This window comes from Chroicocephalus ridibundus, chromosome 3 (assembly GCF_963924245.1).
Source record: "Chroicocephalus ridibundus chromosome 3, bChrRid1.1, whole genome shotgun sequence".
Taxonomy (NCBI): Eukaryota; Metazoa; Chordata; class Aves; order Charadriiformes; family Laridae; genus Chroicocephalus; species Chroicocephalus ridibundus.
Window position 1 is genome coordinate 61,866,501 of NC_086286.1, and position 23,932 is coordinate 61,890,432.

The 23,932-nt window shown below is 37.0% G+C and overlaps 1 protein-coding gene across 5 annotated transcripts in view; it reads left to right on the top strand.

Annotated features, from left to right (window-relative positions):
- Positions 1 to 23,932, top strand: part of ZDHHC14 (zinc finger DHHC-type palmitoyltransferase 14) — a 114,499-nt gene that overhangs the window by 45,835 nt on the left and 44,732 nt on the right. For 3 of the 5 annotated variants that reach the window (XM_063329387.1, XM_063329389.1, XM_063329385.1), the window contains exon 2: positions 15,324 to 15,496. In XM_063329387.1, coding sequence (XP_063185457.1) covers positions 15,324 to 15,496 — 173 coding nt within the window. The remainder of the gene's footprint in view (positions 1 to 15,323; positions 15,497 to 23,932) is intronic. The other 2 variants (XM_063329388.1, XM_063329386.1) reach the window with 1 other exon arrangement.

A 23,932-nucleotide genomic window follows, 5' to 3' on the forward strand; every position in this document is an offset into this window, starting at 1 on the left:
TGAAGTAATTTCCTCAGAGTTACTGCCTAAAAAGTTTGACAGACGTGCACTGACTGTATTTGGAGAGAAGCTATTGCTAACATATGTGTCAACATCAGGTTCCTATTAAATGCTTTTGAAAACCAGTTAAGTACTTCTCTAAACCTGAATGGTATCATTTTATAAAACAAGATTTAAATTTATAGGGGACAAACACCTGGTCTCTTTAGGAGAGGCTGAAACACTTCTGGTTCCATATATTTTCTTAATTTCTTGTAACCCTGGTATTTTTTTAATGAGACAACTAATGGTCAGCATAGTAACATATGTAGTTCCTATTTTAAGTCCTCATCTTTTTTTTTTCGTATTGTATTGTGTAAGCCAAGCTGTGTATCCTGTTAGTAATTATTTGTATTTCAGTATTGCCTAGAGATTCCAGCTGATTTGCTTGCTGCTTAGACAGTGTTTTTGTACAGTAGAGTCCAAGACCATCGTCAGTGTTCATTGGCAGCAAAGAACCCTAATAAAAATAAATAACCGGGGGGGATTTTTATAGTCACACAGAGTTTGGCGCATAATTGTTCTGTCTTGCTTGTGTCCTGGATAGGCATATGCTCCAAAAAAGCAGAGGGATAATAGAGAGGTGAATTGCCTTTGCTTAAGGTCACACAACAGATTCCTGGCTAATCTAGGAAGAGAACTTTACCGATTCCTCATCTCCTGTCCTATCCACTGAACTGTTTCTGACCTCTGTTGTAATGGGTTTCTTTTAGGTTATTCCATCCCCTTTTTGAGAGCAAATAAAATGTTATTTCATCAATGAAAAATGGTGTCCAAAGCACATGTTCGCTGTCCTTCAAGAGAGACAAAAGAAGCGAAGATGGATATTGTATTTAGCAACAGTTGGAGGACACAGTATTGTTTGTGCAATACTCTTTAGGTCTCCAGAGATTCTTTCCTAAGCATAGAAAAGCTGAGGAAGTGGAGGCATTGGCGTGGTGTCGAAGCAGCTGCAGAGGGCTGGCTAAGCTACAGGCATCTGAGTGCAGAGCAGGTCAAAAAATACGTGATGTTGCTTTGTTGTTTTGAAAGAATGTGTAGTTTAAGCTAATTTTAGCATGAATAGTATAATGTCGTATTCAAAATAGAGATGATTGCAATGTAGGATTGCAATGTAGCACACTAACAACTGGGATTTTTAACGCATATATTTTCAAAATATTTTCAATACTTTTTTTGTAATCTTTCTTGTACCAGTTTGACTGTAACAGGCCACCTCTCTCTGGTAATGCTGCCAGGGTGGCAGCGTTATACTTCACTTTATACTTCGCTTACACTTGTTGATTTCTTTAGTGTGGGTATTTTTTTTTTTTTACTTTAGTCTTTAGTGAAGTAGAAATAATCCTTCAATTATGAATCTTTAAATTGTGTTTATAGATTTAAGGTTTAATTCAGCTCTTCAGTACCCTATGAGAAGCATCTTGAGAGGTTTTTGCCAAGAGCAGTGTGCCAGCTTTTCAAGGATAACAGTAAGGAAAAACAAAGGAAAGAACTTAAGTCCTTTGCTTTGAACATTGAGTAGTCAGTGAAGAAACAGTAAAAATAAAATAATAAAGTACTTGCTGCTGTTCAACTTCCCTTCTTAAAAACATCAACAGTTTTTTGAGTCTTCTATTTTAAAATTGTTTCATTTATTGCTCTGTTGCAGTTTTTAATATAGCTGTCATTTACATGCTTTTCTGTGACTATTATTCTTTATGCACTGATGCTCTTGACTGTGACAATGGGGACTGGGCTTCAAGGAAACTCCTGCTCAGAAGCTAACAGTAAGAACACAGATCATTCGGTTTATAGACCTCAATTGTATAAGGTCATCTCTTTTGTTTCTCTTAACATCTAGCTAGATATTACAAGTTTTGGAACACCAAATTGTGGACTCATGACTATGGGTGTGTTAATTATTTTTGTCATGTGTATGTATGTTTCCAGAAAAGGGAGAGAAGGGGTTAAATGAGGATGAATTAATAAAGTGCTCTCAAAGATTAGACTTATATTTGCACCGAAGTCCCATTACAGTCAGTGCTAATCATGTTCCTAAATGCTGTTTTTTTTTCCTAGGACCTTATCCTAGTGTAGGATAGGCTTGCAGAACAAGCATTTACACTTTCTTTAGGTTATGGGTCAAAATGCAGCTTAGGATGCTCTGAATAATTATCCCTGCTGATGAGAAACAGCAGAGTGTGTTCACCTTCAAAGAGGGAGATTTGCGCTGTCCTGAGCGTGTTCACAGTGGGTCGATCATACCCTCTGCACGGCGCGTGAGCTCAAAACGCAAGCCTGGACCTCGTGGTTGGTAGATGTGGGCTATTACATTTTAATGGCTGTTCGTTCTTCTAACAGACTGAAAAACTGCAGAGAGCTCATACCTTAGGATTTTGCAGAGTCTGTGAGGAGTTGGACACCAATTACGGGGCTCATGTGCATTCATGGCTATGAGTTTTAATTCAAAGGTAGTTCCATTAAAGAACTTTCTGGGAGATGGAAGCAGTTATACTAACAACCTGGCATTTGCCGTGCTGCTTTCTATTTTGAGGTTTGTAGCTTTTATGAATAGAAAAACTGTACTCTCTACCTTGCATATTTCCTTCTATTCCCCCCCAGCCCCAGTATTTCGTGCATGTTTTCAACAAGTAAATAGGTAGTTAGTATGTATTTGGGACACAGAAGATATTAATGTTGTTTTGCAATCCAGGGCAAAATGCAATGTTTAGAATTTTAATTAACATACATTTGAAATGTGAATTTCTCTGTAGATTACAGAGTATGGGTTAGGATCAGTTTTGTTATTTATAAACTGTGTAATCTTCAGTCCTTTTTCCATCCTTTCAGCAAAATCTCATTAGAATCTTCTGTCTGCTAGTAAGAAGCTTTGACTTTATGGACAGAATGGAAATGTATCTGACAAAGTGTCAAATATGAGAAAAGAATGTAAGTGGTCCAGTAGTGAGAGTAATTTGGTTTATTACTTTAAGAAGGTCTTTAAAAAATAAACAAGCATGAGTTGAGTACTCAGTTAATCAAGAAGTTCAGTTGCCTGACAGTGCTTCTGTAGTCCAGTTTGTGAACTTATTCACAGTGATATGATGAATTATTTGGTGTGTTCTTCATACCAGTGAACCTTTGAGGGCTTGGTCATCTTCAGGCTAATGAAACACTAGGTAATATGTTGCTGTTTAATGGATGTGAAAAATGAAGTTTTGTTTTGGAGCGTAAGAGGGCAAAATAATTGCTCTTAGAGGAATCAGTGCACGTAAAGTTATTTAAGCTTGTAATGTGAAATTCAATGGACTTGAAATTAGATTTATAGCTGTATTTTGATTTAAGATTGCTTACATGACTGTCCATTCTTCTTTGCCTTTTTGTTTCTTCAGACAAAGCAGCGTATCGGAATAAAGAATTCTATACTTCAATTGTAAAGCAGAGTAGTTTCCTATGCTTTGAGAGGAAAAGGATACTTCTATGCTTGTGAAGAAGCAGAATCTTGTACTCCTGGTCTGTCTGTTATTTGTAAATAGAAAATACTTATTCTGCTGCAGTGTTGCAATGTGTCTTTCATACACTTGCTTTATCAGTTATTCACTGTGAGCACTAGTTTAATGTTTATAACTAGGAGCAAGGTGCACCAAGGTCTCTCCTTTATGAACACACGTAGACAGAAAATGCTAGAAATCCCCATTACATTGCACCTTCACGTAGGAAAGCTATTGAAAAAATGAAGGAAATATCTGCCATCTGAACTTTGTCATGTTTGTAAGGGCACAGAAAGAAAGGAGAAGGACCATGTTGGGTATTTATCCTTTTGTTTAGTTCGACTATTTGAAGTAACATAACCAGCATACTTCTTAGTTACATGTAGCTCATCTCTTTGAATGTAGTATGTTCTGCAAACCCAAAAGGCAAGATTTTCCATGGAGAATGGACTTAATCTGAGGACAGTCTAGAAGAAAAGAATGAAGGCTGCAGAAAATTACGGAATTCTGGATCTCCCTCATGGTTAGGGTCTGTTCCTGTTGCCGTGTGCAAAGCTGCTGATTAATCCAGGCTAGCAGCTTCTCTTCAAGTTTGGTTGCCAGTATCCTCAGATACTTGGGACACTGGTGGGATGTTGTAAAGGGCTGCAGCTCCCCTCTGGAACTGTAGCACAAGGACTGTGAGCATTTGGAGCTGGCAGAAGGACCTGGGCAGCCTCTATTCCCTGGTGATCACAGTCAAGCCAGGAGAGAGCCTGAGGAACTTGAGGGCCTGGCCAAAGGCAGCAGCAAAACTGGTTAAAGACAAAACACCAGGGCAAAAAGTGGGGCTTATGATACTAGTGTTTGAAGGACTCAATTCAATAGGTTACACGTCAGCAATTTGCGTTTAGAGATGGTGCACTATGAAGATATAGAATATAGCATGTTATGCTGTTTTATACAGTCAGTTGCTTTTTTTGGTAGGGTAGTGGTCTTACAACAATGTCTGGTTTGTTGCTGCAATCCTGGTTTTATTTTAGCTTCTGTGCAATTGTTTTATGTATTCAAAAAATTCCCATTTAACTTCATGCCCTGCTAGTTTCCTGTTTGTGCAAAAGCGCCAAAGTGCAGACCAACAGGATTTGCATGGTTGAGTATGTCTGGGAGAATTGTTTACATATCAGCATCTGAAACTGGGAGGAGAACAGCACAACGTGTTTGACAATGGAAAGATGGAGAAAAAAATCTTGTGTTGCAATTCCTTGGAGTATATTCTGGGAACAATGAAGTAACTGAGCTTTGCTCTGGTTTTCAAGGCTGGCTGGCCTTAAGGGGAGAGATCATGTTATTCCACTTGCAATATCGTCTACTAGATGTCAGTATAAATAGTGGCAAATGAAATGCTCTTTCAGTGGGGCTTGGGACTGTATCCTATAGGTGATAACAGCTTGCATAATTAAAACGTTCGAATGAATAAGTTTGAAGTTTACAGTTGCAATGCATGTAATACAGACCTTCCTTGCTTTGCTTCACCTTCTTGTGATGCCTTTTAAAAGAGTTTCGTCAGTCTGACAAAAATAGACAGACACTAAACTGAAGATTTAAATTATAATTTTGAAGAAGGATAGCAGTAATACCCTTCATTCATTATTCTTCCCTACCTGAAATCCTGGTTCAATTTACATTAAAATTTGGAGGTTGTGGTAATTACTGAACAAAATTGCAGTAACAGCACAGTTGGGAAAAGGCTGGAAAATTCTAATGAAGTAGTAGAAAGCAAAATTTGCATATGAAAAAAATTTAAAACTGAGTGGGAATTTTAAATAAAATATTTTTAAAAAACAATGTAAGAGCTGGGCATTTCTTCTTTGTTCATCTTCCATTCAGGTCTTGTTTATGCATTAGCAGTCAAAATATTTAGTTACTGTACAGCAGCTAATTGTAAAGTAATGTGGTTCTTAAGTAACTGGCATTTGTGTGAAGAACATCATTCTCTTAAATGTGAAATTTTTTTTGGAGTTGGGCTTGCTACAGATGCTTCTGTGATACTCTCAACTTTTAACCGTTAATATGGATGATTTTCATCCTCAGTTTTTAATTTTGAAAATAATATTTCTTTTATAACTTCCTTTAAGTGTATTTTTCTGTAATAAGTATTTCTTGATGTAGTTGGCTTAAGAGAAAATATGCTTGAATATGTTTCCCTTATTTAAACATGTGATTTAAACAATGGGATTGATGTATGGTAGAAGTGACTTTGGTGAATTACAAGTGTACAGGAAGGGAATATGGAATGAATAATTTCAGTCAGTGGCCTTTCTCAAGGAGAATGTGCCTATGCATGATGTATTTGTGGAACTACAGAGAAAAGCATAATATGGTAAAGCCACTGATTTTCAATTTGAACATACTTACCTAGGTTTGATAAGTATTTGACATAAAAGTGTATACAGAGCATTTTAGAATGCTGGAACTTTTTCCACTTCCTGGAAAAAAAAAAAAAAAGTAAAAATTCAAACAATAGTATTTCAATATTCAAACAGCACCATCTTTTCTGTACACATCCCTGAAGATAATTAAATGCTATGACATTGCTAACTCTGGTGATTCAGAAGCAATCTTTCAATGTAGGATATTTTTTACATTTTTAATGCCTGGACTTCCATGACTTGCGTGCAAATCTCAGTTCTACTGCAAAACAGTAAAGGGCTATTCCTAGTTGTTTAAATTACATTGCTAACCAAAATATTTGTAGTGGCAATGCTTTCCGTGTAGATGTACTTTATTTTTTTTTCTATGAAATAAAAGATTTGCCTCAAGCTGGTCTTGCAATTTCTTTATATTTAAACTGACTCATTTTTAGATATGGAGAGCTGGCACTGCTTTGGCATGATGTGCGCGAATTAGTTGTTGGTTTGGTTTTTTTTTTAAGCTGAAGTAGCCTGCAGTATGCTGGTCTGTTTGTCCAGTGACTGCTCAATCTGGGATAAGAGGATTCCCGTGATACTATGAGGAGGCAGTAGGGAAAAACAAAGAATACAATTTCAGGTAAAAGTCTCCCAATGTTTGTGGAGACCCATGCCTGTGAAGTTACTACAAACAGGCCTAAGGTCTTTGAGAAGGATGATCAAGTCATTGAATTGCTACTGCATAACTGTGCTTCTTTTTGGGAAGAGGAGGTTAAACTCTTGGTTTTATGCTCCTCCTTGCTTTATGTTCCTAGTTGCCTTATTGATAACCATGTGATGTACACTTTTGATACGTAGTGTGGGCAGGATCATCAGTTCTTCACTTTTTTATAAGTAAAGGAGCCCCAGGAAGTGCTGTGTCTGTGAAGCTTGTATTGCGGTGGCTTCCACTGAGAAGTTAAGGTTTTCATATTTTTCCCCTGTATTTTAGATTCAAGTTAATTCGTGTGTTTTATGCAATATGGAGAATTGCGGAGGGAAGAAGATAAAGAAAAAAAAAATCCATATAAGACACTGGATCTACTATTCCTAAGCTCTTATGACTATGGGTGGGATTTCATTTTATGTCTAAGTCCACATAGTGGTTGAATGCCGCTGGAAATGACAGTTCAACTTCGTCCTGCTCTCTGTGTGTTCCTACCTGTTCACTGGCACTCATTATATCATACAGTGAGTGAAGTTGTTCAGGAAACTGATCTCACAGTATATGAATAGGGTGTTTTTTTTTTATTTTTTTTTTTTTCAGAAAAGGGAAGAGGTTGAGAGCAATTCCTCTCTTTTAACTCGTGTTAGCCAGCTCACTTGTGCTTATACAAGGGAAGTGACAATAGACTGTGGCCGGGGGTAGGGATTGCATTGACAGGCATTTGTCCTTTAGCAAGAGCTAGTCTTTACCTCTGGCCTTTAGACCTTATAAATTGTGCAGGGCGAACACAAAATATTGCTCATTGAAAGCTCAGAGTCTACTATCCGGCAGCAGCTTGCTTATATACGTTTCAATTTCCAGAGAATCCTGTGGAAAAATGCCTAGAAGCTTGTACTCCTTCAGGGACTTGTTTGTGGCAAAAGGCATTTCCGCTTGTTTTGTCCCAGTTTTAATTTCTGTTCATAAGTACTTGGGATTAACCTGATGGTTTAGTTATAAAATCACATAACAGGAAATAATGAGAAATGATAAGGAAGTAATACCAAGCGCAACAGGAAAGTAAGTGTTGTATATGAGCTGTTTAAAAGAAAATGTGAGTTTGTTCATTAGTGGAATTAATTAATTGATTGTCTTTTACTATGGAAACCAGACCTTGTACTATATGCAAGACCAGAGAATTAAAGTATAAATATATTTTTAGCTTTTCAAGTAAGTCATTAGTCAGTGAACAGAAATGGCAAGAAAGTAAACCTTTGATTTGCTGCATGGTTGGAATCAATGCCTTTCCTGAGTTTGTCTTTTGAGGATATGTCATACTTGTGTTGGACTTTCGTAAGGAAACTGATTATTTGGTAAGACTCAGGCTCTTGATACATAGTTCATTAGATATTCCCCATTTTCTTACTACCTTGCTTGGAAAGTTCTGGCCAACAGTTGATGCAATCAAAATTTTAAGAGATTGTGTCTTGTAAAACAAAGTTCCTTCTCTGTATAACAAAGCAAAATTTAGTTGCCCTTGTAGGAACTACAGTAACCACCACATCTGTTTTGCAGATGGGTTCTTTTTGCATTATGCATTTTATCTATCCCAGCTTTGAAGTTTGACAGTGGATCATTAGAGTTAATTCATGTAGCAATAAAAATTGGGAGGTTACGCAAGGATGTTACTTTGATTGTTGCATATCTGCTGCATTAAACCCTTAAGATCTTTACTTGTAGGAGGGAGTTTGTGGTTATCTTATACAATTTCATAATCAACACTGCTTGCTTAATTTCATCTAAACTCCTACATCCAAATCCAGCCTGTGTAAATCAGATTTCAATGGTAACGCACTACAATTTAATGGAGTCAGTGCTGCTAGGAGTTCCATCGGACACTTGCTGGTTTGAGCAGGGGAGAGAGAGCTCCCTGCAGTCTTTCATTCTTGGTGATCGCTCATGTGTTTTGGCACCAGCTTTTAAAGACCAAACTGTGTCAGGTTTTCACATGAAACTTTGAAGACTGGTTGTTGAGCTTTTGCTGTTCAGGGTAACGTTAAGCTAATTTTATTTTGTGCTAGGTTTGAGAGAACTTCTGAAGTACTTAATTTATTGGGTTTAAGGATCATGCTGTTCTGTAATCTGTGTGATTTCGTCATATTAACCTTCTTTGTTTCAAGTAATAATTTCTAAGTGCTGATAGAGGCTGGGACACTTAGGTACACAATATAATTACTTTTATTCTGTATGTGTTCCCACTTAAAATGTATTTTTAATTAGAATAAAAATTAAGTTATCTCCAAGCAATATAACAAATACAGGAAAAAAAAAAGTAAGATGTATCCAGTACCATAAAATGTAGAATAAACTAGTAAAGCATTCAAACAAGGTTAAATGCTTCTTGTCTGAGACCATTCAATAAATCTGCATTTATGATTAGGGTATAATATTTTAGATTATCAAACTGAGGAGGAAGTAATATTTTGCCTATTTCTTCCCTTCCTGCTCTCATTCTGCCTTTTGTTTGCTAGCTGTTGTCTTTTCTGTAGTCTTGACATGTTTGCAGCATTCCAAATTTCCTGGATTTGAAATGAAGCAGGTATTAGAAGAGTGATTTTTGTCTTGTATTTTATTAAATAAGTATTTGAAACTGATTGACCATTCAGAAATGAGGGAGTGTATGATGTTAAAAAGTAGTTAAAAACATACAAACGAATAACGAAATAAATCAATTTTTTAAAAGCAAATTTCAAATCACATTGAAATTAGTTTGTGGTTTCCTTAATATCTCTTGAAAATTCTAATAGGAATTTTAAAGGCTGTACAAAAGAACTAGGCAGATATAGGAAACTAATGCAGAACTTCCCTAGCTAATCTTGTTAGGCATTTCATGTAATGTTATTTGGACTAATCTATACTCAAATTGCAACACATTTTCTGCGTGCCAACAGCATGCTTGTGAAGAATTAACTAGTTAATGCACTGCAAGTTGTTTCCTATTATAACCTTTTTCTTGTGTCAGAGCTTTCTTAAGAGTCTCTTCACCTTAACTTTAAAATAAGGTCCTGTCAAAGAGGTGGTTGTAGGATGCTGGGATTTGAGGGTGGGGGTGGAGGTGTAAACATATGAGCATCTCAAAAAATACTGACTGGAGAACTGGTACATTCAAACATTCTTTTTTCTTATTATTCTTCTAGTCTTTAAATTAGTTATGTATTCTTTTCTGTGGTATTATTTTCTGCATTAGCTACAGCTATACAATGAGAAAATTTATACCATGCTTCTTACAATTCTGAGTGTTAAATATCATAGGTACAGTACCTTTGAAGTTATCTGTAGCAGGTTGAAGCCCGTGTTATATGTGAGAATCCACAGTGCAGTCTTTAAAAGTGCTTCTGTGATTCTTTTTATACCTCCTTATACTTTGCCAACGCTTTTCCCAACAGCAATGTGAAATGTAGTTGTTGTCTAGTTGATTCTGCTGGAAAACAAGTAAACAGTGACAACCCTGCAAACCCTACAGCAGTGAAATTATTTCACGCTGATCATTCTCTTTGTCCCATTTTTCTTCCTACTGCCTTTGTCAGGCAGCAGCCTTTAAAGTCCTTGCTGTGCGCTCGTGTTTTGCCCATCCTTGCATCTTCCACTGTGTTGTGGTCTATGCTCACGTCTTTGGCTGCTTTCTTTAAACTGGTAACTTGTCATTAGAAAAGTAAATTATAAGCCGTTTTTGTTCTTCTAGCCCAGAGTCTTGATTTGCCTTTAATCTATCTGTATGGGTATTCTGCGGCCATCTCTAAAATGAAAGAGGTCAAGGTTAGAATGTAGTTTCACAAGAGGCAGGGATCTGCATGAAAACCTTACTGACAGCTGCTGAAATGGAGGGCTCCTCCCTCCATCCCAGTTTTCTTCTCCTTCTAGTTTTTGTGTGTGCTTCTGTCTCTCTTGCCTTGTGCTGATGCTGATATCAACGCTCCTTTCCAAGTGCATATTTGAATTGTTAAAGAGGTGGAAAAAGAAGTCAACAAAATGGTGTCATTTTCGTACATTTTAGTAAACTAACTTGACTCACAAAAAAACCTGATGAAGTTTTGTGTTGGTGTAAGGTCAGAAGTTTGGGACCGAGTGACTTGGAGCAATGATGTGGTAGATTTGAAAGGAATGAAAAGCTGAGAGGAGCTGTAAATAAGAGTGGAAGGACAAAAAACAAGCTCTTTAGATTAGTTTAAAGAAAGCAGCACAGTCTCATTCAGATGTTAACTTGTAATATGTGGAACCGAGCGCAGGGTTCGCAGCGCGAGCCACTTCTCTTTGTGTTGGGCACCACCTGCACACCAGTAGCTACTGGTATAGTAAATAGGCAATACCTGCAGAAATGTGAATTAAGTTGATGATGTAGGAAGATGAACAGGCATGGTTGGTTTTTCTTGGTTTGTTTTTTTTAATTAGTGTAATTAAGTGTGTTGGATACTACATCTTTGTATAAAATCTCTACTTTTATTGTCTTCTGCCCGCCAGTTTAGCAAATAGAAGCAAGCTCTCCAGGTTCTCATAGGTATAAAACCCTTTCTTTTTTGTGCTCTTTAGTAAGTGGCTGTATTTATTATTGATGGGGTTTTTTGTAACTACAGGGTTAGCTTCTTTCCAAGTAAGACTCTCTCCAAATCCCCATTATCCCTACTGGATAGATTTGTCAGTTACTGTATCTCCCCATCAGAGAATAACAACAACTGGCAGTGAACTGCTCAGGAGAGTCTTCATCTTTCCTGGAAAGACCTTAAGGAGGCTTCTCCCCCCCCGCCCCCCCTTTTCTAATGAAAGAGCTTGAAAGTTGCAGGACTCTCACTGTGTGTGCTCTTCAATACAATACTACGTGTATTTTTCTGCTGATCTCGGTAGCCACAGGGAGCATGGATACACAGCTAAGAGGGCTGCTGGATGGTAAGAATTACTTTTGTTGTTCCCCTGCATCCTTCGTTTATGAGGGTGATGCTTGATAATTATCTCTTAAATGCCATTGTGTTTTTATTTTTATCTGGCTGTGACAGACTAGTCTTCCAGCAGATTTTATTTCCCTCCTACGCTCATGCAAGCTTTCACATGATGCTTCAAAAAAGCAGCTGAGAAACCAAGCAAAAAGCAGTGCTGATTTGTATGAAGCACCTCTATTAATTAAATCAAAAGTTCAGGTTGTTTCTGGTTGCTATGCACAAATCCAAACATTACTTTCTGAAGAAGCTATTTCCACATAACAATTTCTAGTGGGTTCTATGGTCAAGTAATTCTTCCTAAAAATCTGTTTTCTGGGGTGGACCTAGGCAGTACTTGCTATCATTACAGACACCAATTAAGGACAATTGTTGCACTGTGTCTAAGATGTAAACGGAAGATGTCAGTTCACATCTAGTAGTTACCAAGTGCTTATTTTAAAAGGTTTGTCACTGCTTGCTCTGCAGTAGGACAGAGATTTGTTCTGGAGCTCTATGTTGTTTTATCGTAAGTGGTGCTGCAGACGGACGGTCCTCTGCACGGGGAGTGCCTCTGCATCAAAGTTCTGAAGTTTGCTGTCAGGAAACACCTGCTAATACTTACTTTAAGAACTCACTGAAAATACCATCCAAGAAAGATATTTATTCTAATAACTGAGGAAAGCTGATGCCTGAAGTGATGCAATTCATTTGAAGCAAATTAATTAAGGATTTTGAGCAAATATTAGGAATAACTCTTTCTGTGTACAGTATTTGATAATTCCAAAAGTAGCAACACTAAAACAAATTGTTTAAAATAATATTGATTTAACATAACAGTACGAATACATTTGTTATATAAACATGCAAATGTAAGTTATATGAATATAAAGTGCATTTCCACAGACGTATTGACAGTTTTAAGCTAAAATCCACTTTTTAAATTTGAAACCACTTCTAGTGGATTTTTTAATAACCCATGAGATATTAAGGGGGTTTTTGCCTGGGTTTTTTTGGTTGTTTTTTTTTTTTTTAATACAGACATAAAGAAAAAAATACTGTATACAGTATCTATTTTTTAAAATATAATTGACAGGAATTTGAAAAATTAATTGGACCTTTTAAAATGATAGATATCATTGAGCTCTCTGCAGGCCTCTGTAATGATATATGTCTGTTCATAAGTAAATCAGACTAGATTGAATGGTCCTGCTGAAGCTTACTGTCTGAATCTGTAAGTGCTGGTTTCTCAGCTTGAAATAATTTCGCATTAGGTGGAGCATTAGTTGCCAAAGATGACATCTTTGGTCTTTTCTATGTTATTACAGAAGTAATTCCAAGTCAAAGTTGATCAAATACAGGGTGTTAAGCCCCGAAAACACCTTTAGACGAAGCAGATTACCTTACACTTGCCTATGGTGAAGAGTGTGCAGGGCTTTGAGAGTGGTTGCTGGGTTTCTTTCACTGCAGATGGACTTGGTTCAGCAAAGCAGAGATAAACATTTTTATACATTTGTACTATAATGACATCATCACTTTTCAGCAATGCAAGGCTTTCTTAGTATTTCAGTGCAGGAATTTGCTCTTTCTGCTGATTCTCTATGAAATTTTTGTTGAAGCAAAACATGTCACTGTCATGATGGCCCTTAGGTTTCTGACGTCTGAGCATCACTGAGAATTTAAGTTCATTAGGTAGACGCCATTGCTGGTTTTGCGTTGGCACCTGTCTAAATTGTATTGCGCGTACTGGGCTGCCCTGAGATTATCTCATGATACCTTATGCACACATACAGCTCTTGTTTGGTCAACAGACTTCATCACAGTTGCAATTTCTTTGGTATGTGTAATGAATAATGCAATAGAAGAGTAATAGCACTGTGCTATATTTAGTGTTCATTAATGTACATGTTCTCCATAATCCTTTTAAAATACGTTCTTGCAGCCTATTTGTACTCTTGTCTGAGCATATTACAGTAGTTTTGATTTCAGTAATCCTTTGTGGCAAGAAATAAAATGAGCAGTACGACGCTTATGTGGTATGAAAGCTTCTCTTTGGTTGTTCACTCTGACTTCTCTGACATGAAGGGACCAAAGCTTATATCTACCAGCTGTCTTGCTGCTGCTTCCTTTAGTTAGCACTGAAACAGATTTTCTAGAAATGTGCATCTGAAGTACGTTTCCTAGTATTTAAAGTCTATTCATTATGTGAAACTACACTATCTCTTGCCCCTCACGGTTTTTTTTTTTTATACCGAGTTGTCTCTTTGATCTTTTGTAACTTGTTACACCTGTAATATTACACTGATGTAGGGCAAAAGATGAATTCCACTCACAGTGGTGGTATGATGTGCCGTGTAATGCGTTTGGACTCACTGCATCGGTGAAACCCGCGGCGTTCTATGGAACAGCCAAGTACATGTAACAGGATTATGCAGGGACATAAATGCTTGGTACGTGGTCGCTGGTATGAAAAGTGTTTCCATTCTCTCGCCATCTTGTCAGCAGAAGTGATGGACAGTGAAGTTGACATTGTCATCACTTGCTCAGAGTTAACATTCCATCGAGGTTAACTGACTTGCAGTGCAAAAGCTTGCACGTCTGCATGATCATGTAAGGCAGTCAGCAGAAACAGGGAAGACTACGTTAATTAAGCTTGATTGATACTTAGAAGCTTCAAATGAAGCCCTAAGGCCTAGAACTTGATGATTTTCAACTTATGTTGGTTTTAGGCTTATTTTATGACTTTGCATGCAGACGTCAGAAATGCATGAAGCCATCTGTGTGTTTTGTCCCCTCTACTTCATATCAAAGCTTTGAAGAGAGTCTTCAGCCTCTGTGTTTTCTAAGGCCCTGCAGTGCTTATTGTATGACTCGGATTAACGGGAGTGTTATACTGTGTAATGTCGAAGTGTTCATATGCTCTCTTTTTGCACAGCTGTAAAGAGATATTTACATTTGTGTGTTGTTTAGATTCCAATGCTTCTGTCCATTTTGTTTTTATTACATGTGAAGCATAGAGGAAAACTTGCTAAAACTGTGATCCAGTCTTAAGCCCTATGTGTATATTGTAAGTCTGGTAACCGTAGAGCCTTTTTTTTTGTGCTGGTAAAGGGCTGTTGATATTGCAGCTGGATTGTATGTTTCCAGGTGTGTTGCACTGTTGTTTGTACTTGTCTTGCTTTGCAAATGAGTAAACAAGCTTACCAAGTTATAAGAAATAGATTAAGAAAGAGAACCAGTAGTCGTGTTATAATATTGATATTTACTAAGGCTATTAAGGAAATGTGTCACAGGTGTAAGTGCTTGAGCACCATCTTTGTGATGGATGATAAATTCATTTTATAGACTTAATCACCTTGTTTCAGTATGGCTTATTTCATCATGTAATGTTCTTTGCATTTTATTGCTGAATATCTTCAGATTATTTGCCCTTCCCCTCCCCTCAATTTTCTTTACATAATTGAGCAATAGATGAACAAATGTATGTACTTATAATAGCCTGTAATAAAAACATTTTCTTTTGTAAATTACTATTGCATATTACTGAGGTCATTATTATACTATTTGGACCTTTATTATATTAAACAGATTATGAGAAATTTCAAAGGGTGATGAACACATAAACAGAAATTTCAGCTTCAATAAACGTTCCAAGACAAGTAACGTATCAATAGAAGAAAGTGAATTCTTCATATGCATTTATAATGGTAAACAGTTTTCGAGAGCAAGTTGCACTATTATTGATTATGTTTTATCTTTTTTCTTTTTCCAGTTGTCCATATTTGTCGGAGAAGATTACACCTGCTATACCTGCAATTGGTGGGATTCTTTTCTTTTTCGTGATGGGGACCCTGCTGCGTACTAGTTTCAGTGATCCTGGTGTCCTCCCACGTGCAACACCAGATGAAGCAGCAGATCTAGAGAGACAAATAGGTAACACTGAAGGTCTGTTGTCTCTTCGCTTTCCTCCCGAGGGTGCATGTACTGTGTGAAGGCAGTGTGCTGCTCTGCTCACGGGAGGAGATACTCCTATCTTGCCACAGTAATTGTTCTGGAGCTGTAATGTCTGATGACATTGCAGTGATTCCTGTGGAAAGATGGTTGATCGGTTCTTCACCAAGAAAGACAGTAAACAAAATCCTGGCCTTGGAGAGTGATAGTCATTACTGTAAATACTTTTCAGCAAGTATGGTAGAAGTCTCTGTGGTACACAAGAGAGTACTTTCTAAAGTGTTTTTGGCAAGAAAGCTGATATTTCAAAGGCTCTACAAATGTGCATCTTTTAGAGTAATGTACCCTTAGAGTTTAACTGAATTTAATTACGTTGTTATTTATATTGTGAAAGGGTCAGATAAGTCTCTGTGTTAATATACAGTCTTGTAAATTGATGCAGTCTTGGGAAGATTTTTCTTCATTAACAGTAATAAAACGTTACTATTTTTTTATCTGTGTAAAGCCAGCACAATTAAAGTAGAGTTAGCTAGATTTTAATCAGCCTCATTTATCAAGAGAATTGTTAACTAAGTTCTAGTTGTGGAATTTCTACAGCTACAAAATTCTGAATAGCTAAAATGTGCTACCTGGATAAGAAAAAACAGGATGAGTTTGCAGAGTTGCTTCATGGACACTGGTTTTGTTTGCTTATTTTTTAGTAAGCTACTTAAGCTTACTAAAGGCTACTATACGTGCTTTGATATGATAGTCAAAGGAAATCCCATGTTCTGAAGCAATTTGAGGAACACTTGCTCATATAATTGAAAATACAGATAACAGGTTTATGCAAGCACAGGAAAAATACCTGCAGGGTCCTTGATGTTTAATACTATAGTACAGTCTTAGGCTTTGTTTACTGTGACAAATAAGTTAATGCAGTAGAGCATGAATTTGAGGGGTTTACTTCTGAGTAGGTTTTCTCTGGTTATCTAGACTATATTTTCTCCACAAAGCCTTGGTGAAAATGTCTGAGGGGCAAAGTTATTGGTTTAGGCTCTAACACCATGTTATGGGGCGGAGTTAATTTGGTGTACACATGGAGCAGAAGTTCTGGTTTAGCTTCCTCAGAAAGCAAGTGTAGTTTGTACGCACCAAAATCACACTGTGAACCATGCCAGTAAGTGGGAACGATAGGAGAATTCATGTCAAAATAGCAAAATGTTAACAACAATAGGGCATTGGTTTCCTCTTACTTAGCTGTTAAGAGACAGTAAGCACATCGTGAAGCTGTATCTTCCACTTGAGAGATCTGTTGGACAAAGAAATATTGTTAAGGTAAAACAGAAATAAGTAACGCCTTGTATACACTATTTTGGGCCTTTATCAACCTTTAGCAGAGGAAAGGTCCTAAGTTTGTTTTTAAATACATACATACTTTAGTGATTGTTTGAATCTAATGGTTTCATTGTGATTTAAAAAATCTTGTCTTAAGGGCTTAGTTTGAGAAAACTGCGGTCAGAGGGATGAATGGTTTTGTTTTCTGGAAACACATGCATTATCTTTGGTATGGATTATTTTAAGAAGAAGCAGGATTTCAAAATATAGTGATGAGTTTATTGATTGTCACTACAGTGACATAATTTTCTTTCACCAGATTTGGAAGGTCCTGGCCACAGCTGTTATACTACGTTTTGTGTTAAGTTAAAAAGGTGTCTGTGTATTACATAGCATTTTTTGTCTTTCAAAGCGTTTGGATTTGAGTTCTGAAGTGGGATCAACGCATTTGAAGCATTCTATGTGCAGCAGCTAATTGTACTTACTCCATATGCTCTTTGAGTAGGTTTGAGGCTTTGGGAACTAATGATTGTGTAACGTGGTTCTTGAGCTTTGTGGGAAGGAAATCTTTTCTCATGGGTGTGTGAAGTCTGGGAGGTGTAGTTCACCAAATAGACCTGGTGTAGCTTTTTAAAACAAGCGTATTCTGTTGGCATTCACATTTCAGGAAGAATTGCTTTTATACATTGTTTGGACTTATTGTGCAGAGCCAGGAGCCAGCTGTCATTGCCATGACAGGAAGAAGGTTACATTTAGCCAGTCAGGACTTAGCTTTGGGCAAGGACCATACTCTACGGAGTATACAGGGAAGAAAAAAAATGTTAGATCCTAGATGACCCAGATAGCTCAATCCCAGATGGATTAATTTAAATTCATATAATTTTTTTTTCTGTTCGCTCCCTTTCCGATGTGGCACTTTGGATTATTTAAAAAGAAAATCTACAGTCAACCTGCCCTTACATGCCATAAAGAAATTAAATCAGAAATGGAGGAGTATTGTGAAGCCGTATTCTCACTACGCTCCAAAAAAACCAAAAAAAACGGATATGGAATGTGTTTATACTGAGGTACTGGAATTCTCTTCAAACACAATAGTTTCAGTCCTTGCTTGTGTAAGAATTCCTAATATTCACAGAATTCAGATATGTGGAAAACAGATGCCAAAGTTCAAATTTGTGTTGCTGAGAAAACTAACAGATTTCTTAGGAAGACTGATTTTAGAACTTGTTTTTTAGCTTTTGCCAGTGCTGTCACTGCAAACGTTTTTCAGAAGCAAATACTGAGTATATAATGTGCTGCATAGAAATGTGCAAGTTGCCATAATGGATGATAGCATTATTTTTATAGCTGGGAAGCAAAGCATGGAGAGCGGGGGGAAAAAAAGCATCTCAGAACTATTTCGGGAAATGTGGGAAAATCATGATTCCCCCCTCCTTTCTCCTTTTTGCCCCCACCTCTTCTCAAAAAAAAAGTTATTCTCTCTGTAGGAATAACTTGTGGGAGGAGGATGGAGCTCAGGCAGGTATATTCCTTAGTGTTGCCAAAAAGGAATGCCTCTTTATGTCATAAAATTGTGTTATAGTTTGTAGATAAACAATTGTGTTAAATTTAGAGTTTTCCAGAAAGAGACATTTTGAAATAGAGCTTCCTGTATACTGTTATTACTGCTGTAATTACTGTGGTGGCTCATGAGTATTTTGTGTTTTTTAAAATGGTCTTTTCCTTCAGTTTTGTTAACGCAATATTTGGGGAGCAGTGGAAATTCTTTACCTATTTCAGTACTGAAGTTCCCAGCAAAATGCTTTATGATTGGAAGGTAAATATATTTATTAGATATGTGAAATCATAAGAATATCTTTCTAATTGAATAACTTTCCATAAGATTTACTTGAGGAACTTAAATTTCTGTTAAACCTTTACACTTCACGAGTCTGCCTCTGTACCTCTCCCAGCTGTTTCACTCCAGCAATCCCAGCACTCCTATTTTTTCTCTTCTTGTGGTAAGGCACAAGTGGTCTTAATTTGCCAGTCATCATCCTGATCTCTGCTGTCCTAATGATAAGTAACAGAATCTAAGCCATTTCCAAAGAATAAAAGAAGTTTATCATACCTGATATGAGTTACTTAAGACATTTAATAAAGGAAGCAGTGCTGCTTTATAAAGAAAATAAAACATGAACATTAAGAGAAAAAAAGTTGTATCTTTCCATTAAATTTCACCTTTATTAAATTTGGCTTTTAAAGGTAATCTAAAAATGAAAGCTTAACTATTGTTAGATTAATACTGAACTTGTTTTTAAATTATCACCTATTGCTACTAGACAATTCACATACCATCGTACTTCATTCAACCAACCCATTTGTGTTAGCTGGCCTTTTACCTTCTTAGAAAAGAAGAATGGTTTGGGCCACTGCTGTACCTAATCAGAAAAACTTCTCATTAGGAAAAGGCTGGAGCACCACAGAAGGACACTGTATGGGAGTCTGGACTTGTGAAGCATATTTAAACCAGAACTAGGAGAAGGGAAGACATTTGTGTCTGAGCCTGTTGACCTGTTCTTTCACTTTTTATATTAACAAATTTCTTTAAACTTATTTCTGGCTAAGGATAGGATTTCAAAGTTGGTTAGATTCAAGACTTGCAGGCAGATTGTTGGGCTTCTTACTGCTGGTGTTCTGCTTTGTTTTGTTGCCTTTTCTCTGTAATGGGACAAGTATTCATGATTGAAAGAATATTTTATTCCTACTATATTGTGAGATCATTGTAAGGAAAAAGCTGGAGCATAACCGTATGTGAAGAAAAATGTATTTGAGGGAATTTTTCTTAAGTGTGATTAAAGTAAGGATATACTTGTTGTTGCTTACCTTACTGAGAACAGTTTGCTGAGTAAAAACAGATGGTCATCAATTTAGAAGGGAAAGACAGATACGGTGTTTTGAATTGTGCCTCATATACTGGTGGCTGATAGTTCAGCTATAGAATAATCATAGTCCTAATTTCTTAAACTGTTTGAAAATTAATGACAAAAAATCTTCCCATACAGTGGGAAACTTTTGCACCTGCATTTGAGAAAGGAACAAAGAGTAGGATAAGATGCTGAAAAGAATATTAGTAACCATCTAGGTACTGTCCTACATTCCCTGTCATCTCTGTGTAGGTACTTTTCCATTTCTGTGTCTGTTTCTTGGAATTTCTTGAGTCCCTTAGGCAGAAAATGAAGTTAAAATCCATTAATGAAGTTGCTACTGAAATTTACTTGCCAATTATCTACTAGTAATAATGATTGGGGGGAAAAATTCAGAACAAAAACTTGTATAACCTATTCTTTTTATGTAAAACAGATGGGCTTTCTAATGGAAATTCACCTTTCCAGTAATTACGTATAAAGATGATAATGGTGACTGTCTGCTAAATGAGACTGCAAGTGAGTTGTTGCAGAGTAGATATTAGGATTTAGTTATCTTGCTGTGGCAGACATTTTTCACCACGGTATCCATCTACTTGGTGAAATCTTGAGCATTCTGTAAATCATGTTTTAAATATGCTTTTATTCAAGGATTTTTCCCAATTTAACCACAGCAAATTAATTCCTTGGTTTTTACATCCAGTACCTATATCTGCAATATTTAATTGTATCCATGATTTTGAAATGGACATGGTGTAATGGTCACTTTAGAGTTTTTATGATGTGCAGTTTAATTCTCTATTCCTATAGAATGGCAGGCTGTAAATATTAATTGGGTGTATGCTTGGCTCCATTTAAAGGATGAGGTATTATGAATTCTTGCTAATTGGCATAGAAAGTGGCTTAGATGCATTATTTTCATAATCCTGTGGCTATAAAGACAAAAAAAAATATATCAAAAGGAGCAGTAAGTTGTTCTTTGAGTAACAAAAACCTAGACAGGTAAGGCAGAAAGCAGCACTATAAAAATGCATTGTAATTAGGGCCTTGGCACAGAAACAAGCTAGTGCAGTCTGTTTCAAAAAGTTCTTTGGGTTTTGGTTCCTGTTTCTGGAGAATCCTGTGCTTCCTGGTGTTTAGAGTCCTCTCTGCATCTCTTTTCTACCTCTTATTTGTATTGCATCTGTTAGGTACATACACCTTGGAGTTCTGCCATGTCTTTCCTATAATTGTGTTCAGCCCTGCCTCCGTGGCTCTTATGTGGATCCTACTTGGTTGCATTTTTTGCTGTCTGTCACTCTTTCCTCTTTTTCTGGTCCTTCCTTCCACTCGGCTTTTTACTCAGCAATGGGATTTCCCCAAAGCTTTTCCTTTCTCTGGCTTGGGCAGGTTCCTCTTTTTTCTTGTGGAGGTGGTACAAGGGAGAGACAGATTCCTTGCCCTGAGTGCTTGACCATAGCAGTCTCCAGTAAACCCAGTTCTGCTGGAACATGACATCCTTAGTTTCTCTGGAGTGATGGAGTGTTCATAATCTGTTCATAAATCGAGTTAACGTGCTCTGCAGGAAAGAAATCTGAAAGTTAACTCTATAGCTCTTAACAAGCTGCTGCTGTGGATATCTGAACTGCGACCTCCCCGCTGCCCGTCTCTCCCTCCTCCCCGACTTTTCTTCTGGCAAAATTTGTGTAGAAAAAGTTGAATGCTAAGCTCAAAGGCTACAGCATGTGCTAGGTTTCAGCTCCTTTCTTCAAATTCTCTAATATGATAGAGGTATTAAAATGTTCGCTATTGATCCGAGTTTCAGAAGGGGTTTAATCATCTTGCTTAAGCATCTGAAAACCTCATTAATATGGTATATAGCTTAGGCTACAAAAACTCACCAAGTCTTTTTTTTTTTTTAAGAGTGAAAATATGGAAAAATATAATGAAGCATTCATTTGGCACCTTTTCCTAATCAGTGTTATGGTCTAAATTAATCTCTTTCAAGGAATCCTTTACCTTGAATAAGGGTACCAGTGTTAGTTTAAATTACAGGCATGGGTTCGTGTTCAAGGATTTGCTCTGTGTTCAAAGAAACATTGATCTGTGTCAGGAAATAAGTTGTTTTAAATCAGCTGAAAATAATGATTTTTTTCTTTAAAGAGTCTATCAGATACACAGTTTTGGCTAAATACAAAATGAAAAATATAAATTGGATACTGAAAAAAGACAGAGATTTTAATAAAAAGTTGATTAGGATGGTCAAAATGTTTCCATGTGTGACTGTTTCAGAACTTGTGTTTACAATTTTATTTTTTTTTTAAATGGTAGCACAAGACTTGCTTCAGAGGTTCAGACTGCTGGGCTGATCAAACCCACTGTGCTTTCTTCAGCAGTAACAAAACCAGCAGTCTTCCAACAAGGCACAATGGAGTCTTGAAGTGAGGAACTATATTGTCAGCAAATGCAGAGTTTGGGGCTCAAGTTCCCAAACATGAGGGCTTATGGCAAGTTTAATGGAGAGGAACAAGCTAGGTAGCTATAGCAAATCCTTCTGCCCTGAAATTTTGGTTCTGGAATCAACAATGGAAATAGAAAGAAACACCTTTGTACTGTTGAAATATATTTTTTTAATGTGCCCTTTTTAGGGCACATTAAAATGTATCTTAGTGGAGTGGCATCCGTGCAGCAGGAAAAGCTGGATGGCTCCCGTGATTCAAAAGAAAACTTCTATGTGCTCCAAACTATAATTCTGGTTTGATTGCCTTGGACTTTGCTGTGCCTTTGAACTTGAGGCACCTTCTAAAGATGGGATGCAAGGTTAACAGTAATATCCTTCTAGGCAAGAGATTCTTAAGATAAATCACCTAAAAATAATGCCTTTACCAAATTGTTTCTTTTCTAAATTGGTGCATGTAACGTGTCCACTCTGTGGCTTTTACCCTACTCAAGCTGTTCTTAGGTACTTGAGACTTTCTCTCCCCTCCCTGTCTCTTTGGGAAGTAGCCTCACAGAAATTACTTCAGATGCAGTGAGAAACTGTTAAGTCCCAAAATGAGGAATTCTGATTTAAGAACGCCATTTTAAAGTTATTTTAAAGCTTTTATTGAGCTTTTATTTTTGTATGTCGAAAAGCATAGAATAGGACAAGCTGAGTAAGGAGAAGAGGTCTCAAAATAAGACCTTCTAAAGAAACTGTCAGTACTCCATTCATTCAAGTGACTTTTTTGGTAAAAGAGTGGTCATGTTTCCACCTAGGCTATCACATTTGCCCAGATGAAGGTAGAGGACTAACAGAGCTGTGCTGCTGATGTTTCCACCAGCAGGTACAGGAATGGAAAGCACTTGTCCACAAAGCAAAAAGGACCTCTGTTATTGAAAAAATATTGTATCAAATGTACATCATCAAGCTATCCTCATACAGAGGAAGGTTGGGAAGTGTAGTAAGAGGCCATTTTGCCTGTTAGTAGTTTTATGAAGTTTGCAAGTCAAAGATACTTGTATCAAAAGTGGAGACAGTTTCTAAAGGTGAGTATAAAGAGGTAGCACAAGGATATAGGAAAAGTGTCAGAAAGGGAAAAGGGGAATAAAGTCAGTAACAACCAGCAAGGAACAGTGGAAGACAACAGGACAGGCTCTGTTAGAGGTCGGAACAAGAAAGAGAAGCTGAAAGCATACTGTGCAATTGGGAAATGAGAGGTAAGGGAGGGCAATCTTGAAGGATTCAACACTCTGATCTCAGAGGAGAACTTGCACATTTCTTGCCAGCTGATAGGAAGTGCAGGTCAGAAGAGGGAAAGTAGTAGTTAAAACCAAAAATCTGGCAGTCTACTGTACTGTATCCGTATCTATTTATCTGGTATTCTACTCTAATAGAAATCTGTCTGTTCTATCGCTAGAAGTTATTCTCTGTTTGGAAGGACATGGAGCAAACTGCTAAATGATCAAATTGTAAGAATTGGGGCTGGCAGGGGGTGGGTTTTATGGCCCTTTAAGACTCAAAACAAGCAAAAAAGTATTTCAAGAGCAAATCAAGTGTAATCAAACTGATGTCCTTCATTGAAAGAGTAACTGTCTTGGTGGAAAAGAAGAATCAGATGTGCTGAATTTTGTCTATGATAGAGATCTTCATGCTGTCCTGCATAGGATTCTTTCTATATAAATTTTAGAAATAAAGTCTAGATGAAATTTCCACAAAGTCAATGAGCAACTTTTTGGAAAGACATTC